Source organism: Oncorhynchus gorbuscha, linkage group LG17, assembly GCF_021184085.1.
Source record: "Oncorhynchus gorbuscha isolate QuinsamMale2020 ecotype Even-year linkage group LG17, OgorEven_v1.0, whole genome shotgun sequence".
Taxonomy (NCBI): domain Eukaryota; kingdom Metazoa; phylum Chordata; class Actinopteri; order Salmoniformes; family Salmonidae; genus Oncorhynchus; species Oncorhynchus gorbuscha.
In genome coordinates this window covers 52,252,227-52,270,479 of record NC_060189.1, presented here as the reverse complement: position 1 = coordinate 52,270,479, position 18,253 = coordinate 52,252,227, and the positions used below count along the sequence as shown (strand labels likewise).

General features: G+C 40.7%; 1 protein-coding gene across 2 annotated transcripts in view; it reads left to right on the top strand.

The window, feature by feature from the left end:
- Positions 1-995: 995 nt before the first annotated feature.
- LOC124001621 overlaps positions 996-18,253 on the top strand; it is a 49,182-nt gene continuing 31,924 nt past the window's right edge. Inside the window, exons 1-6 of one of the 2 annotated variants that reach the window (XM_046308577.1) lie at positions 1,012-2,641; positions 3,057-3,187; positions 3,381-3,566; positions 7,714-7,878; positions 16,745-16,856; positions 17,093-17,220. In XM_046308577.1, coding sequence (XP_046164533.1) covers positions 2,359-2,641; positions 3,057-3,187; positions 3,381-3,566; positions 7,714-7,878; positions 16,745-16,856; positions 17,093-17,220 — 1,005 coding nt within the window. In that variant the 5' untranslated portion in view covers positions 1,012-2,358. Of the gene's footprint in view, positions 2,642-3,056; positions 3,188-3,380; positions 3,567-7,713; positions 7,879-16,744; positions 16,857-17,092; positions 17,221-18,253 lie in introns of both variants that reach the window. The other variant, XM_046308578.1, reaches the window with a different exon arrangement.

The following is an 18,253-nucleotide window of genomic DNA, read 5'->3' as shown; positions in this document are numbered from 1 at the left end:
GGCGCCCAAGATGTACTCTTAAAAAGTCTAAATCGATTCTCAATTGCGATGCGGTTCTAGAAACAAAGCCCTTTCCTTTAATACCACATCAAAATAGTTTCACAAATGCAAATTATACACTTACTGTTTTAACTGGCTTTATTAGAGTTGCAAAAGACAATATTATTCAGTTACAAGTTTCTGGCAGCCTCCTTCCGTTACACACAGGGGTTCAAAAGCATGTTAGATAACTAATTAGCACAGGAGGTCCTTCTTTCTTCCGTAAACATGTGCTGTAACATGGAGATATGGGCTGCGTTTCAAACTCATAAAAGACTTACCCTCGCCTTATGCTCCTGGGGGAATCCCCGCGGCCATCTTTGCCGTTGGTCCAAATTATTAGTCAAGCAAGGGAAGTTGGCAACGTAAGCCCCTCAGCCCTCGTTTTTGATAGAGTTTGCGAGTGTACAACTAACTATGTTCACTCCGGGCCTGAAACGCCCCATAATTCAATTCACGATGATTGTACACCCACTAAGAAAAGTCTGCCAAAACTTAAAACCAACATTAATATGGAGAAGTCAACATACAAGTTGTCTTGTTTTGCACACTTAGTACAAAATAATAAAATGCAGTACTACAGGATATTTCTAAACGTAGCTCTTTATTAGCTAGCTATAACTGGCATGTTCACGTATCGCCAACCAGGATCAAACTGACCATGACCTAACCATTTGGGTGGTCTTAACCAATCATAGCACAGTATGATATGGTGGAAAACTGCATCCAATTACAATTCAGTATGTTTACACATATGAATATTACACAAGTGTAAGTAAAAAATAATGCAAAATAAGTTTGAAATTGTCCTACTAATGCACTTAAGGGCTCAAATACCTATCATATCAGTAATTATGTTTTGTTTGGTTAGCTTTTGGAAACGTTAACTTGCGCACATAACTTTCCCTGAAATCACATACATTGTAATTTTCGATTTACCTGATATAACGTCTTAGGATGGCTAACATTCGATGTCTACGGATGCATTGTCTTCTAGCCAAGATATGAAATGCAATCATAATTGACTTTAGCGCATATAAGGCACACACAACAGTTACCATGATGACTGAAAACACAACGGTGGGATGAATGAGTGACACATTTCCAGGCAAGAGGGGCCCATTTAAAATGAATTAATTCTTCCCTCGCCCCTTTTCCTGCAAGTGTCAACTCGTCAGACGTCATGATACAACATCAGAAGTGTCCACTTAATTTGAGGGCTGAGGGGAGAGCGTGTGTATTTGAAGTGTTTGGAATGCAGCCATTGACGTGTGGGGACACTAATCCTAACCCTATAAAGGCCTGTTTTAACCTTGTATTATTTTTGCTGATATGAAACTTGCATTCCTTATGTTTCCAAAACCGTACCGCAAGCGATACGTGTTGACGTTTAGAGCTAACATCAATTCTATCATTAATAGGCGGTAGGTAACGTCTATGAATGGGGTAGGGCACCCATACAGCTGGGGATACGAGGTGCTCTGTGAGACGAGTTTGAGTGGGGCAGAAAGTTTCCTATGTTGAGGCAGTGAAGAGAGTAGAGGATAGCCCAAGGGTAAGTGATTTGACTGGGAGCCCCCAGTGAGTAGGCCTGAAGAGAGCAATCCAGGATTAGTTTTAGTGAGGTAGTATTTATTGCTCTTATTGCTATGGTTATGAATTGTCTGCACTGATGGAGCGTAAATCCCATAAAATAGATTATTGTTGTATATGTGTAGAGTTAGATAGTGGTGCGATTTATTTTCCACCCATCTTTTCTGTGGCATAATGTGCAATTCATACTCCGACCTGTAAAAGACAGCAAGACGGTGTCAATTCTGCCTGCCGGAAACTCACAGGAAGAAGTAAACCTATGCTAGAACATTTGAATATTTACCTTACTGAGTCTGTGGAATAAAGTTATTTATTATTTTCTATTCTATTCTAACACACTGTTATTTGTAAGCAAGTCTGCTTTGAGCTTGAAAGATACTGATCAGAGGAGATTTTATGTGTAATGTAATAAGGAGTACCGTAATTCAAAGGTCAGCGCGCATTCCCTTTTCATTTAACCACACCCTTTAAGCTATGACGCCAACAAATAAGATTCCTTTCTCTTCTGTGTAAACGGAAGTGAACAGGTGACTTAGAACCATTTCCAAGCTAACGTTTTTATTGTTATTATTTGGACGTTTATTAACGCAATGGAACCTTAAAATATGATCCATTTAACTGCACAGCATCACATACTTACCTCATGTAGTCTTTAATTCGCGTTGGAGATAGGACTTGATATATGTTATCTAGGTAATGCTAGCTAGCTGCAAAAGTTAGCAAACAATGGCTAACTGTATGGTTTTTCACACTCAAATAGCCTCCATCATGGAGGTGCTAGCGAATGCAGCAGTGGCAGAGATCTGTAAAATCGTAGACGACGACTATGCAGTGTTTCGTTTGGAAATTTCTCAAAGCCAGAAAGATAACAGGGGATTGCGGAGGAAGCTACAGCTATTGGAACTAAAGGTGTCACGGGAGCGCGCAGAGAGGACAATTCGAGAGCGCGTCCTCGCCAGTCGTCCCAGTAGTGTCAAGATCCTCGACCGATACAGAGGAATGGAAAGAGGTACATTTTGCAGGGGCCTGTCGCCCCGTTTCCCTCATGTGTTCAGATGTGTTACCCAGAATTGAGTCTTGGTCAGTTTTTGGATAGTATACAACTTCCCCTGATTACTTAGAATAAAAACGTTTTTGCAAGATGGCTATCTTATTTTACCTGGAACATCAATTAAGAACAAATTCTTCTTGCACAAAGACACTATCATATTATAACCAAATTCTTGAATTTCCTATTGTTATACTTAATATTTTTTTGTGGGATACATTGAATATAATCCATCAATAAATTGTATATCAAAAAGTTATGAATAAGTGTTACCTTACATCCTTGCCAATTGTAGACAGTGACAATAGTGTACAATATACCGTTGAGTATTGACAGTACATAACTTAACCACCTCTTTTCCCACAATCACTCTCAGGTGAAGGACATCTTACTGGAGGCCACAGGGGCGTTGTGAAGCCAGCGGGACACAACTCGTGGAGAGATGACCAGCCCATAGCTGTAGATGAGGGTTGTGGAACCTCAACCCAGCATGTTATCGTAATAGAGGTTGGTGTCATAGTGTAACATAAAAAATGACAGTACGTCAAATGTGACTCGTTTATTTCAGAAAGGCTCCCCTCAGCTATTCATTTGTACATCCTTATTTATCTGCCACAGGGGAGCTTGTGAGACTTCCCTACAACATTGTTATCCAATTCAACTCATGTACCGACAATAACTTCCTCTCTTCTTGTGTCAGTCTGCAGATGCAGAGGCTGCAGGTCCTGGAGAATCGTCTCTCGTCAAGCAGGAGAGGACTGAAGGAGATGACCCACGACACAGCAGAGACATCCAGACTGGTGTAGTGGCTGGAGTGATGCCCCCTTTAGCCACAGAGGACCCTGCTGCCCGGCCCCAGCCTAAGAACCGATGCAGCATCATGGAGGTCAGTGGAACGCTGAACGCCGTCCTCAAGTCAGAGACAGAAAGCGAGAATTTAATTGTGACACACAGGCTCTTACACACAGGACCTGACAACAGATCAGACCCAGAGAGACTGGAGTTGGGACCACTGGGGTGTGCTCCTGCTCCCGGCTCAGAGTATTTGCTTTACGGTATTACGAGCCCGAGGATGGTTCATTCCCATCGGGACTCAGGTTATGTATTAGAGACTGGCAATGATCTGTCTTGTTCTTCCACTACAGAGATGGACCCTGGCAACATGCCCTTGGGTTTAGAGACACAGACTGATCTATCTAGAGGGGACTGGAACCAGTACAGTAGTAGTATACACTCTGAAGGGTGCCTAGATAAGAATGGGGAGGATCTAGTGGTAGATGCCATGAAAGTGGAGGGCGACGGGCCTCTGACATGGAATGTCGATGAGACTCACTTAGATGAAGGACACTCACAAGGCAGATATTTCTTAGATTACAGGGAAAGCTTGGAGACAAATCCAAATGTTGCGACCCACTCCCAGCCTTTCAGCTGCCCCCGGTGTCATATGTGCTTTGCCCAGACTGGCAACCTGAAGATGCACCTGAAGGTCCACACGGAAGAGAGGCTGTTTTCCTGTTTGCACTGCGGGAAGAGGTTCTCAGAAAGGAGCTACCTCAAGATACACCTGCAGAAAAAAAAAACATTTCACTCGATAGCTTCTGATTTTCTTTGTCAGCAGAAAAGATCCACAGATGCATTCGGAATAATGAGACTTAACATTTTTCAGTGTTGAATATTACTGGGTAGAATATTGCATCCAGATAGTGTGATATACAACGCATATATAAGCCTAAAAAGTCTGTTACATATTGTGTTTGTACTTTGTAGGCTGTTTGGTGTTCAGAAATGCCTGTTTCATTACCTCCATTCAACTACTTAATTTCTTATCTTATTATAGACATTTTATGGAGAAAATTCAGGTTCCTGATGATTGTTTTGTGAAGACATTAAATTTAAAATTGTCATTTAGCAGATGCTCTTATCCAGAGCAACTCATCATAGCATCATAGTTTACCTCAATAAAGTAGTTATCAGCAATATCTGTGCAAGTAGGAAAATACTATTTGTATTTATTTATTTTAATGGGGGGGGGGGTTGTTTTACAATCAGATGAAAACATGGCGTGTTGTGTTCATGCCACATTAAAAGGTAGACTAATACATTTTTTTACAGTTAAACTACATGTCATTACTATAAAACTCACAATAGAAGCTTTAAAGCAATCATATGGACTGCTCATTATTATTATTTTTTAAATGTATTAACATTAGGCTTCTCTGCTATTTTTTTAACGTCATGCCCCCCTCCGTCCTTGACTTTTCCTAAATAAGTCTATAATACACACTTTCAGAAACTTTATCACAAACAGAACTGGTGTTAGAACGTTTTAGGAGGGCATGTCATTTTGGTTTTCCAAGTTGCCCCTTCTCCCCACAATAGGGCCTTCTCCGATAGTTGAAGATGCCATGCCCAGTTGATAATCATGTCAATAATTGTCTCGAAGCTGAAACTAAACTATACCGAAACTAAATTCACACACATAATAACAGATTAAATAAATGAAGTAGGCTAAAGTATGTTGGGTTGATGAGCAAGGGGAAGCAAACAATGCATAATTATGTAATCAACAATTGTTGAAGGACAGGGCGGGCCATTCTATTTTATTGATCTATTCTAATAAACTGGTATGTACTCTTTCACTCTATTCTGGCCCAATTGGAGTACACAGTGAGAGCGTGTGTAATTTACAATGGCAAGAAGGCCAAGATGAATGGATGCACTCGTTAGCGTTGCTACAGAATCTGAATAAAAATGACTCCGATTTTGGGGAAGAATGAATCATGATCACATCTCTGATGAGTGTTCTTCTGATTCTGACCATCAACCTGAACCTACTCCTCTGAGTCCTAAGCACAAAATAATACATAATTGTGCGCGCTGAGCAGGTGCCAGCGGCACCACCAAACGAAATGGTGAGACAGGAAAGCGGATGGCACCATTCGGAATAGAACAAGCCAGTGACAATTCTACAGGCCATTATCAAAAGCAAGAAACAAATTGAGCAACGCAATCCACAGCGTTCATTGTTTAGGCTATGTGTACATGCTCCAACTGATCATTTACTTTTTGACTGTCATATCAACAATTATGTTCATTATGCCATTATTGCTATTTTGATGATTTTCACTTGACATTTAGGCTATTTTCGTAATTTGACCGTGCATCTTGGCTGTTGGTGTAATTACTTTTATTTTGTTATAAATATACCGGGTTCCAACACCTATGCTTTTTGTTTCATAGTTGTAACTAAGCAACTCCACAAATACAATTTATTGAACACTTGAATTATTATTGTTATTATTATTATTTACATCCACATAGCACGTCCCAAGAAAAACGTGCTCCCTTATGAAAAAATCAAATGCCTGTCCAACGGATTCGTTCTGGCGCTCGCCCTGGTTTAAAGTGCCTTGTATTCATCCGCCTTGGCGTTTTTCATATTTTGTTGCATTACAACCTGTAATTTAAATAGATTTTTATTTGGATTTCATGTAATGGTCATACACAAAATAGTCCAAATTGGTGAAGTGAAATGAAAAAAATTACTTGTTTAAAAAAATTATACAAAGTAAACAACAAAAAGGTGGTGGTGCATCTGTATTCACCCCCTTTGCTATGAAGCCCCTAAATATGATCTGGTGCAACCATTTACCTTCAGAAGTCACATAAGTAGTTAAATAAAGTCCACCTGTGTGCAATCTGTCACATGATCTGTCACATGATCTCAGATCTCATATATACACCTGTTCTGTAAGGCCCCAGAGTCTGCAACACCACGAAGCAAGTGGCACCACCAAGCAAGTGACACCATAAAGACCAAGGAGCTCTCCAAACAGGTCAGGGACAAAGTTGTGGAGAAGTACAGATCAGGGTTGGGTTATAAAAAAATATCCAAAACATTGAACATACCACCATTAAATCCATTATTAAAAACTAGAAAGAATATGGCACCACAACAAACCTGCCAAGAGAGGGCCGCCCACCAAAATTCAAGGAGCAGGCAATGAGTGCATTAATCAGAGGCAACAAAGAGACCAAAGATAACCTTGAAGGCGCTGCATAGCGCCACAGCGGAGACTGGAGTATCTGTCCATAGGACCACTTTAAGCCACACACTCCACAGAGCTAGGCTTTACGGAAGTGTGGCCAGAAAAAGCCATTGCGTAAAGAAAAAAATAAGCAAACATGTTTGGTGTTCACCAAAAGGCATGTGGGAGACTCTCCAAACATATGGAAGAAGGTACTCGGGTGTTGAGTGCTTTTTGGCCATCAAGGAAAACCTGTCTGGTGCAAACCCAACACCTCTCATCACCCCGAGAATACCATCCCAACAGTGATGCATGGTGGTGGCAGCATCATGCTTTGGGGATGTTTTTCATTGGCAAGGACTGGGAAACTGGTCCGAATTGAAGGAATGATGGACACAGGGAAATTCTTGAGGGAAACCTGTTTGTCTTCCAGAGATTTGAGACTGGGACGGAGGTTCACCTACTGCTAAAGCAACACTTGAGTGAAATAAGGGGAAAATGTAAATGTCTTGGAATGGCCTAATCAAAGCCCAGACCTCAATCCAATTGAGAATCTGTGGTATGACTTAAAGATTGCTGTACAACAGAGGAACCCATCCAACTTGAAGGAGCTGGAGCAGTTTTGCCTTGAAGAATGGGCAAAATCCCAGTGGCTAGATGTGCCAAGCTTATAGAGACATACCCCAAGAGACTTGCAGCTTTAATTACTGCAAAAGGTGTCTCTACAAAGTACTGACTTTGGGGGGGTGAATAGTTCTTTATTTTTTTTGTTTTATTCCTTGTTTTACAATAAAAAATATTTTGTATCTTCAAAGTGGTAGGTATATTGTGTAAATCAAATTATACAAACCCACAAAAATCTATTTTAATTACAGGTTGTAAGGCAACAAAATAGTAAAAATGCCAAGGGGGTGAATACGCAAGCCACTGTATCTGTGTGTGCGTGTGTACATTATGTATCTGATGAAGTGTATGTCTATTTAATCAGTATCACCTCTCTTCCAGGAAGAGGAGGGTCCAGAGGTGCTGCTGCTGAAGGAGGAGGGGTGTGAGGAGGGTCTGAGGAACCCTGAGGGGACCATGGTCGTGGAGGACAACCAGACTCCACCTCCTCCTGAACCCACAGAGGAACCAGCTGAGCAGCACAGGACCACACACAATCTCACTGAGGTGAGCCCACTGAACTACTGTCTGTATGGTATTAGGTCAGGGCCCATATCCACAAAGCTTCTCCGAGTAGGAGTGCTGATCTAGGGTCAGTTTAGCCTTTTAGATCATAATGAATAAGACTATATAGACAGGTGTGGACCTAATCGTCAGCACTCTTACTCTGTGATGCTTTGTGGATTTAATTTTGTCTAAACTGTGAGACCATGCCTTTTAATGGTCAAACCATTAGAGTGTCAAGTAATCAAAATAACTAACATGTTTTTTATTTAAAATGTATTTCATCAGGGAGTCATACTGAGACCAAGGTCTCTTTTACAGATGAGCCCTGAATTACAAACATTTAAGAAAATACACACAAAACATAAATCCAAAATGAAACCAGAATGAAAAACAGTCATAAAAACAAACGCCTTAATCAGTAATAAGGTCCTCAATTAGCCTTCTGAATTGCATTAGAGGCACCAAAACATCAAATGTAACAACATTTGGAAGATTGTTCCACAAAGAAGGTGCAAGAACCTAACTTAGTAGATACCAAAGGAATTCCCTGAGTTTGCCAACCCTGACACCGGTTGTGGTAACTCATAAGTCTAAAGTTGAGCAATAATGTTAGGTACAGTGGGAGTATTTGTAAATATAAATATAAATGTAAATGTAAACATTTACATAAATGTAAATGTATAAATGAAAATATAGCAATGTATCAACCTACGTGACATCAAAAAGGGCCAACCAACCTTCTGATAGTGATTGCGTTGAGTACTAAATCTGTCGCCCGTAATAAAGCACTATGATAACAGCATCTAACAGCTTTAATGAAGTGGCAGCTGCGTTCATATAGATGATGTCGCCATAGACAGAATAATTTGCTGTCTACTATTTAGCGAGAGGCATGACCTATTTCTTTAGAAGCCTATTTTTATTCTCAGCTTCTTAAATAACTCATCCATGTTCTTTTTAAATACCAGCTTTCCAGCTATAAAGATGCCCAGACTTTTGTAGGCAGGGACACGATCAATATGGACACTGTCCAAAGTACATACAGTGCCTTGCGAAAGTATTCGGCCCCCTTGAACTTTGCGACCTTTTGCCACATTTCAGGCTTCAAACATAAAGATATAAAACTGTATTTTTTTGTGAAGAATCAACAACAAGTGGGACACAATCATGAAGTGGAACGACATTTATTGGATATTTCAAACTTTTTTAACAAATCAAAAACTGAAAAATTGGCCGTGCAAAATGATTCAGCCCCCTTAAGTTAATACTTTGTAGCGCCACCTTTTGCTGCGATTACAGCTGTAAGTCGCTTGGGGTATGTCTCTATCAGTTTTGCACATCGAGAGACTGAAATTTTTTCCCATCCCTCCTTTCAAAACAGCTCGAGCTCAGTGAGGTTGGATGGAGAGCATTTGTGAACAGTAGTTTTCAGTTCTTTCCACAGATTCTCGATTGGATTCAGGTCTGGACTTTGACTTGGCCATTCTAACACCTGGATATGTTTATTTTTGAACCATTCCATTGTAGATTTTGCTTTATGTTTTGGATCATTGTCTTGTTGGAAGACAAATCTCCGTCCCAGTCTCAGGTCTTTTGCAGACTCCATCAGGTTTTCTTCCAGAATGGTCCTGTATTTGGCTCCATCTGTCTTCCCATCAATTTGAACCATCTTTGAAGAAAAGCAGGCCCAAACCATGATGCTGCCACCACCATGTTTGACAGTGGGGATGGTGTGTTGAGGGTGATGTGCTGTGTTGCTTTTACGCCAAACATAACCATTTGCATTGCTGCCAAAAAATTATATTTTGGTTTCATCTGACCAGAGCACCTTCTTCTACATGTTTGGTGTGTCTCCCAGGTGGCTTGTGGCAAAATTTAAACGACACTTTTTATGGATATCTTTAAGAAATGGCTTTCTTCTTGCCACTCTTCCATAAAGGCCAGATTTGTGCAATATACGACTGATTGTTGTCCTATGGACAGAGTCTCCCACCTCAGGTGTAGATCTCTGCAGTTCATCCAGAGTGATCATGGGCCTCTTGGCTGCATCTCTGATCAGTCTTCTCCTTGTATGAGCTGAAAGTTTAGAGGGACAGCCAGGTCTTGGTAGATTTGCAGTGGTCTGATACTCCTTCCATTTCAATATTATCGCTTGCACAGTGCTCCTTGGGATGTTTAAAGCTTGGGAAATCTTTTTGTATCCAAATACGGCTTTAAACTTCACAACAGTATCTCGGACCTGCCTGGTGTGTTCCTTGTTCTTCATGATGCTCTCTGCGCTTTTAACGGACCTCTGAGACTATCACAGTGCAGGTGCATTTATACGGAGACTTGATTACACACAGGTGGATTGTATTTATCATCATTAGTCATTTAGGTCAACATTGGATCATTCAGAGATCCTCACTGAACTTCTGGAGAGAGTTTGCTGCACTGAAAGTAAAGGGGCTGAATAATTTTGCACGCCCAATTTTTCAGTTTTTGATTTGTTAAAAAAGTTTGAAATATCCAATAAATGTCGTTCCATTTCATGATTGTGTCCCACTTGTTGTTGATTCTTCACAAAAAAATACAGTTTTATATCTTTATGTTTGAAGCCTGAAATGTGGCAAAAGGTTGCAAAGTTCAAGGGGGCCGAATACTTTCGCAAGGCACTGTATGCTGGGAGTTATTTTTTATATGCTCTAGAGAACAACATATGCTTAGTTTTACCTGCATTCAATACTAATTTCAGGTCAATAATGTTTTTCGGTAATACGATGAAGACCGACTATAGTTCAGATAAAGCCTGGTCAATCGTGGGGGCAAACAGCATACACAACAGTATCATCTACATGCAAGTGCAGGTTACAATTTTTTGTAACCTGCAACAATATTGTTAATGTAAACAGTAAAATTGTCCAGGGCCCAGAATTAACCCCTGTGAGATACCTTTGGTTTTTTCCAGAGAACTGGGTTTAACACCACCTGCAGATACACATAGAATTCAATCTGTCAAGTCATTTTTAAACCAGTTATACTGAACAAAAATATAAAAGCAACATGTAAAGTGTTGGTCCCATTTTTCATGAGCTAAAAGTTTCCAGAAATTCTCCATGCACACAAAAAGCGCATTTCACTCAAATGTTGTGCACAAATTTGTTTACATCCGTGTTAGTGAGAATTTCTCTATTGCCAAGATAATCCATCCACCTGACAGGTGTGGCATATCAAGAAGCTGATTAAACAGCATGATCATTACACAGGTACAACTTGTGTTCGGGACAATAAAAGGCCACTCTAAAATGTGCAGTTTTGTCACACAACAATGCCACAGATGTCTCAAGTTTTGAGGGAGTGTACAATTGGCATGCTGACTGCATGAATGTCCATTAGAGCTGTTGCCAGAGAATTTAATGTTAATTTCTCGACCGCCTCCAACATCGTTATAGATTATTTGTCAGTATTCAGTACTCAGACTAGAAGTGGTAGGCCGCAAAAGCTCACAGAACAGACTGCCGAGTGCTGAAGTGCGTAACACGTAAAAATCGTCAGTCCTCGGTTGAACTACCGACGTCCAAACTACCTCTGGAAGCAACGTCATCACAATAGCTGTTCGTCGGGAGCTTCATGAAATGGGTTTCCATGGCCAAGCAGCCGCACACAAGCCTAAGATCACCATGCGCAATGCCAAGCGTTGGCGTAAAGCTCGCCTTCATTGCACTCTGGAGCAGTGGAAACGTGTTCCCTGGTGTGATGAATCACGCTTCACCATCTGGCAGTCTGACGAATCTGGGTTTTGTCGATGCCAGGGAAACGCTACCTGCCCCAATGCATAGTGCCAACTGTAAAGTCTGACGGAAGAGGAATAATAGTCTGGGGCTGTTTTTCATGGTTGGGGCTAGGCCCTTTAGTTCCAGTGAAGGGAAATCTTAATGCTACAGCTTACAATGACATTCGCCAAATCTGTTCTTTCAACTATGTAGCAACAGTTTGGGGAAGGCCCTTCCCTGTTTCAGCATGACACTGCCCCCTGTGCACAAAGCAAGGTTCATACAGAAAAGGTTTGTTGAGATCGGTGTGGAAGAACTTGACTGGCCTGCACAGAGCCCTGACCTCAACCCCATCGAACACCTTTGGGATGAATTGGAATGCCGACTGTGAATCAGGCCTAATTGCCCAACGTCGCTAATGTTCTTGTGGCTGAATGGAAGAATGTCCCCAAAGCAATGCTCTAACATCTAGTGGAAATCCTTCCCAGAAGAGTGGAGGCTGTTATAGCGGCAAAGGGGGGGACCAACTCCATATTAATGCCTATGATTTTGGAATGCGATGTTCGATGAGCAGGTGTTCACATGCTTTTGCTCATGTTGATGGTGTTGCTCGAGATGATGAAATGTCTCTATAAGCAAGTCATCTAGCACATAACAGGTAGTAAATTGGTGAAATTTAAACAAAGACTCACTAGAAGTTGACTGGTTAACCGTCGAGTCAGCGAGAGTCTGGCAGAGGGATGAGCAGTCGATTGACTGTCCAGTCAAAATTAAACCACAGTTTAACTCAAATAAAAAGCCTGCCGAGGTAAGATGATGATTAAAAGCATCACTTATCCCACTCTTCTCAGTTAAGATGCCAGAGTTAGACAGAACTTGCTTAGGCAGGGAAGAAGAGGAATTTCTACACTTCAGTGCATTTACCGAGCTACATTTCCTGGTCTACATTTACTTATGTAAATAAGGTATTTCTGTTTTTTAAATTTGAATACATTTGCAAAGATTTCTAAAGCCCTGTTTTTGCTTTGTCATTATGGGATATTGTATGTAGATTGCTGATGATTAAAAATATATATTTTAAAATAAGGCTTTATAGTAGCAAAATGTGAAAAAAGTCAAGGGGTCTGAATACTTTCCGAAGGCTCAGTACTCTAACTTCATTGGGAAAGGGGGCAGCATTTTCACTTTTGGATGAATAGCGTGCCCAGAGTAAACTGCCTCCTACTCAGTCCCAGATGCTAATATATGCATATTATTAGTAGATGTGGATAGAAAACACTCTAAAGTTTCTAAAACTGTTAGAATAATGTCTGAGTATAACAGAACTCATATGGCAGGCGAAAACCTGAGAATAATCCAACCAGGATGTGGGAAATCTGAGGTTTGTAGTTTCAAAGCTTGGCCTATCGAATACACAGTGCAGTGTCTATGGGGTCAAATTGCACTTCCTAAGGCTTCCACTAGATGTCAACCGTCTTTAGAAACTTGTTTGAGGCTTCTATTATAAAGGAGGGGGGAATGAGGGCTCTTTGAGTCAATGGGCTGACAGCGTGTCACAGGCTCATGACGCACAGTCATGAGAGAGTTAGCTCTCGTTCCATTGCTTTTCTACAGACAATGGAATTCTCCGGTTGGAACATTATTGAACATTTATGATAAAAACATCCTAAAGATTGATTCTATACATCGTTCGATATGTTTCTATGACCAGTATTCTAACGTTTTGGAATTTTCGTTCGACCTTTACGCTGGAAGTTGCATGCGCGTTTCGATTTGTTTACCAGACCCCCTAACAAAAGGAGGTATATGGACATAAATTATTTACTTTATCGAACAAATCAAACATTTGTGGAACCGGGATTCCTGGGAGTGCATTCTGATGAAGATCATCAAAGGTAAATTAATATTTATAATGCTATTTCTGACTAATGTTGACTGCGCAACATGGCGGATATTTATTTTGGCTGGTTTGGACTCTGAGCTCCGTACTCAGATTATTGCATGGTATGCTTTTTCCGTAAAGTTTATTTGAAATCTGACACAGCGGTTGCATTAAGGAGAATTTTATCTAAAGGTCCATGCATAACACTTGTATTTTCATCAACATTTATATTGAGTATTTCTGTAAATTGATGTGGCTCTCTGCAAAATCACCGCATGTTTTGGAACTACTGAACATAACATGTCAATGTCAAATTTGATTTATGGATAAAAATATGCACTTTATTGAACAAAACATACATGTATTGTGTAACATGAAGTCCTATGAGTGTCATCAAAGGTTAGTGATTCATTTTTATATCTATTTCTGGAAAAATGGCTGTGTTTTGTCTTTGACTTGGTGGTGACCTAACATAATCGTTTGTGGAGCTTTCGCTTTAAAGCATTTTTTAAATAAGACACTGTGGCTGGATTAACGAGAATGTATCTTTAAAATGGTGCCTAATACTTGTATGTTTGAGAAATTTGATTTATGATATTTGTATTTGGCGCCCTGCAATTTCATTGGCTGTCGGAACCCCGTTCCCAGACAGGTTAATTGATCTGAGGCCGGGGAAAAAGGATAAACACTCAGAAAAAGCACCAAATAGCATCCTCCATGGCAGCAAGGGGTAAATCACAGCAACAAATAAATGTGTATTCTGGTTTATGGACACATTTACATCCAGGAGTTCAAATTTCTTGGGAACAGAAATATATTTTTAAAATGGGACGCCATGAAATTATATTTTACGTACAGTGCCTTCAGAAAGTATTCACACCCCTTGACTTTTTCCATATTTTGTTGTTACAGCCTGAATTTAAAATTGATTACATTTATATATTTTTTTGTCACTGGCCTTCACACAATACCCCATAATGTTAATGGAATAATAAATAAATAAAATGTTTACAAAATTAATTAAAAGCCGAAATGAATTAAATTCATAGTACACAATTGCAGCAGTTTTCTGTTGGGTGCCCTGACAAAGATGTTGGCCTAGACCATGCCCGTCAAAAAACAAGAACTATTTCAACTGGAAAAACGACTAAAAACCTCTTTTATGGCAAGCCTAAATAAGTTAATGAGTAAATATGTGCTTAACAAGTCTCGTAAGTTGCATGGACTCACTGTGTGCAATAATAGTGTTTAACATGATTTTTTGAATGACTACCTCATCTCTGTACCTCACACATACAATTATCTGTAAGGTCCCTCAGTCATGCAGTGAATTACAAACACAAAGACCAGGAAGGTTTTACTATGCCTCGGAAAGCTGGGCACCTATAGGTAGATGGGTAAAAACAAAAGCAGGTATTGAATACCCCTTTGAGCATGGTGAAGTTATTCATTACACTTTGGATGGTGTATCAATGCACCCAGTCACTAAAGGCAAAGGCGTCCTTCCTAACTCAGTTGCCGGAGAGGAAGGAAACCGCTCAGGGATTTCACCATGAGGCCAGTTGTGACTTTAAAACAGTTACAAAATGTAATGGATGTGATAGGAAAAAACTGGGAGAGGGGCAAAGTAGGAGTTCTGTACAGAATACATCTTCCAAAAATTTGGCAAAGCAATTCACATTTTGCCATCAACACCAAGTGTTATGTTTGGGGCAAATACAACACATTACTGAGTACCACTCTCCATATTTTCAAGCATAGTGGTGGCTGCATCATGTTATGGATATGCCTGTAATCAGCAAAGGCTGGGGATTTTTTCAGGATAAAATCAAATGGAATGAAGCTAAGCACAGGCAAAATCCTAGAAGAAAATCTGGTTCAGTCTGCTTTCCACCAGACACTGGGCGATGAATTCACCTTTCAGCAGGACAATAACCTGAAACACAAGGCCAAATATACACTTGTTGGAATCGGCTAAACTTTGATCATTGAGATAGGAAATGAATGATGGGAAATGAAAGGGACTGGGTTATGTCAGAAGTTAATGGTTCTCTGAAGAAAAACCAATAGACATCTGTAGATTAGATGGAGGGGTTGAGGTCAGGAGGTGAGGACAGATTTTTTTACGGTAGTAATTACGGTTTGTTATCCTGTTACCGTTTTTATTAGCTTCCTGTGGAGCCATAAACTGGAAGGATTGGAGAATTGGAGTGTTTTAAGTAGGAGGTATATAACTGTGATGTGAGAAAAAAAATGATGTCTGGTTACAGCTGTACAGAACCTTTGGGAAGAATTAAACTTGGTTAAAGCGTCTCTAGTGTCCGTGAATTATTTACTCTGAAAAATAAGAACATAACACACTGTAGTTGCTTAACAAGAAGACAGTGAATGTTCCTGAGTGGATAATCTACTTGAAAATATATGGCAAGACCTGAAATTGATTGTCTAGCAATGTACAACAACCAATTGGACAGAGCTTGTAGAATTTTGGAAAGAATAATGGGCAAATGTTGCACATTTCAGGTGTGGAAAGGTCTTAGAGACTTAACCAGACAGATTCAGAGCTGTACTCGATGGTGCAAAATATTGACTCGGGTGTGAATACTTATGTAAAATAGATATTTCTGTATTTCATTTTCAATACATTTACAAAAATATCTAAAAACATTTTCACTTTGTCATTATGAGGTATTGTGTGTGTGTGTATATGGGTGAGATAAAACATCTATTTATTCCATTTTGAATGCCGGCTTCGATGTCTTTTTCAGAGACAGACCATTTAACCATGATTCCGAGAGAACCAGAATGTCAGGACACTCATTATGTATCCAAATGACAATTGTGCCCATTTTTTTTATCATACTACGCACATTTAGGTGCATTACCCCCTGCGAGATTTAGAGGGGGTATTCAGCTCATCCACTTAAGGGTTAACAGGCATAGGATAATATGCAGCTATTTGCTGAGTAAACTGAGACGTTGCCAGGTCCTTGGCCATCCACGTAAGAGCAGAGTAGACTGAGCGTTCGACAGATCTCCTTCAAGTTGCTGGAGCAGGAACTGGGTGAGCAGTGTTGGCAGAGCTCAGTCCACCCGGATAAAGCTCTCATAGTATCAAATTACCTAACATGTTTGCATAGTACTTATAGCGACCCATCAGAATATGCTCCATAGCAGGGTGCTCATATCAGATTTCTTGATCCAACATCCTCTCACTCTGTGTCTCTTACAGTCAGTAGACATGGAGGATGGGAAGCCTGATCTGCTGCTGGTCAAAGAAGAGACAATGAAGGACGGACCAGAGAACATTGATCTGCTGAGTGGACTAAAGATGGGGGAGCAAGGTAAGGAAGAAATACATATAGCCTAGATACAGTAATAGATCTTCAAATGGAATAGTAATGCATATTATTAATTCTTGATTTTCTTCATTGATAAAATGAAATCAATACAACTTATGTTTACATACTAAAGCACACATTATAATGTATGAACTTGACCCGGTAATTGACTCAAACTCCATTGGTCTATGAGTTCTTTGCCATGTTTGTAAAGTCTATTTTGTAACCTCTTCCTGCAGGTGGTTGGCTGGAGGCAAACAGAGGAGACTGGGTGGCCATCTTGGATTCCCAGACTCTGACCGGTGCAGCAAAGGGCCCAGGGGACAACGTCACTGAACAGGCCAGGACCAGAAGTGACATAGTGGAGGTCAGTGGATTGGACAGCATCCTCAACTCTGGGCTGGGGAACAAAACTGTTAACCAGAAACAGACAGTTGAACACAAAACAGCAACCAAACTAAGTCTCCATGACAACAGACTGGCTGAGACCAGGGTGAGGCGTAGATTTGGTCTGCGGGGACGGGGAGGTGTCTGTATGAGAACAGCCACAGACTCTGCTAGCAATGCTCCGTCCTGCTCCAAAAGTTTTGATTCAGACAGACTGATGGCGCCTCAGGTTAACCCCCTAACAGGTGCTGCCTTCAGCCTGCCTTCTATAGGATCTATCAACTGGAACATGGACCCTGCGACAACACAGACACTCCCTGGCCTTCATCCTCCTCACAATCTCCTAATGTTAAACCAGACCTCAGACAACTCTAATGCCGCAACACTAAATGACAACATAAGCCCATTCACAAATGACAGTAGAAGTAATGGTATCAGTAGATCCGGTGGCAAAGAGAAGCGCTTCCCATGTTCATTCTGTGGGAAAGCCTTCAGTTTCCCCAAACAGGTGGAGATCCACCAGAGGATGCATACTGGGGAGAAATTGTTGGGCTGCCACCTGAGCCGGGCCCATTTTTCTGACTCGTACCACATGAAGAGGCACCAGAGGGTCCACACAGGGGAGAAATCTTTCAGCGTCCCCCAATGTGAGAAGAGGTTTTCTCACCAGTTGAAGATGCACCTGATGGTCCACACGGGAGAGAGGCCGTTCGCCTTTACACACAGCTAGAAGAGGTTCTCAGAGAGGAGCTACCTCAGGATACACCAGCAGAAAATGCACACGGCCCATGTATAGTGACATGTAATGTAGTACTAGTTAGTTTATAGTTCATTCTGTTGGTTTAGGATGTAGTAGGGAACTGGATGAGATGAACTGAGGAAAGAATGAGTATGATGAGGCAGAGTAGATGTCTATAAAAATGCTTAATTATTGAAAAGTGTTTTCATGTAATGAACCTTTTCCAAAGTATCCCCCAACCCAACCCGGTTATATCCCTATACCCCCATTGACG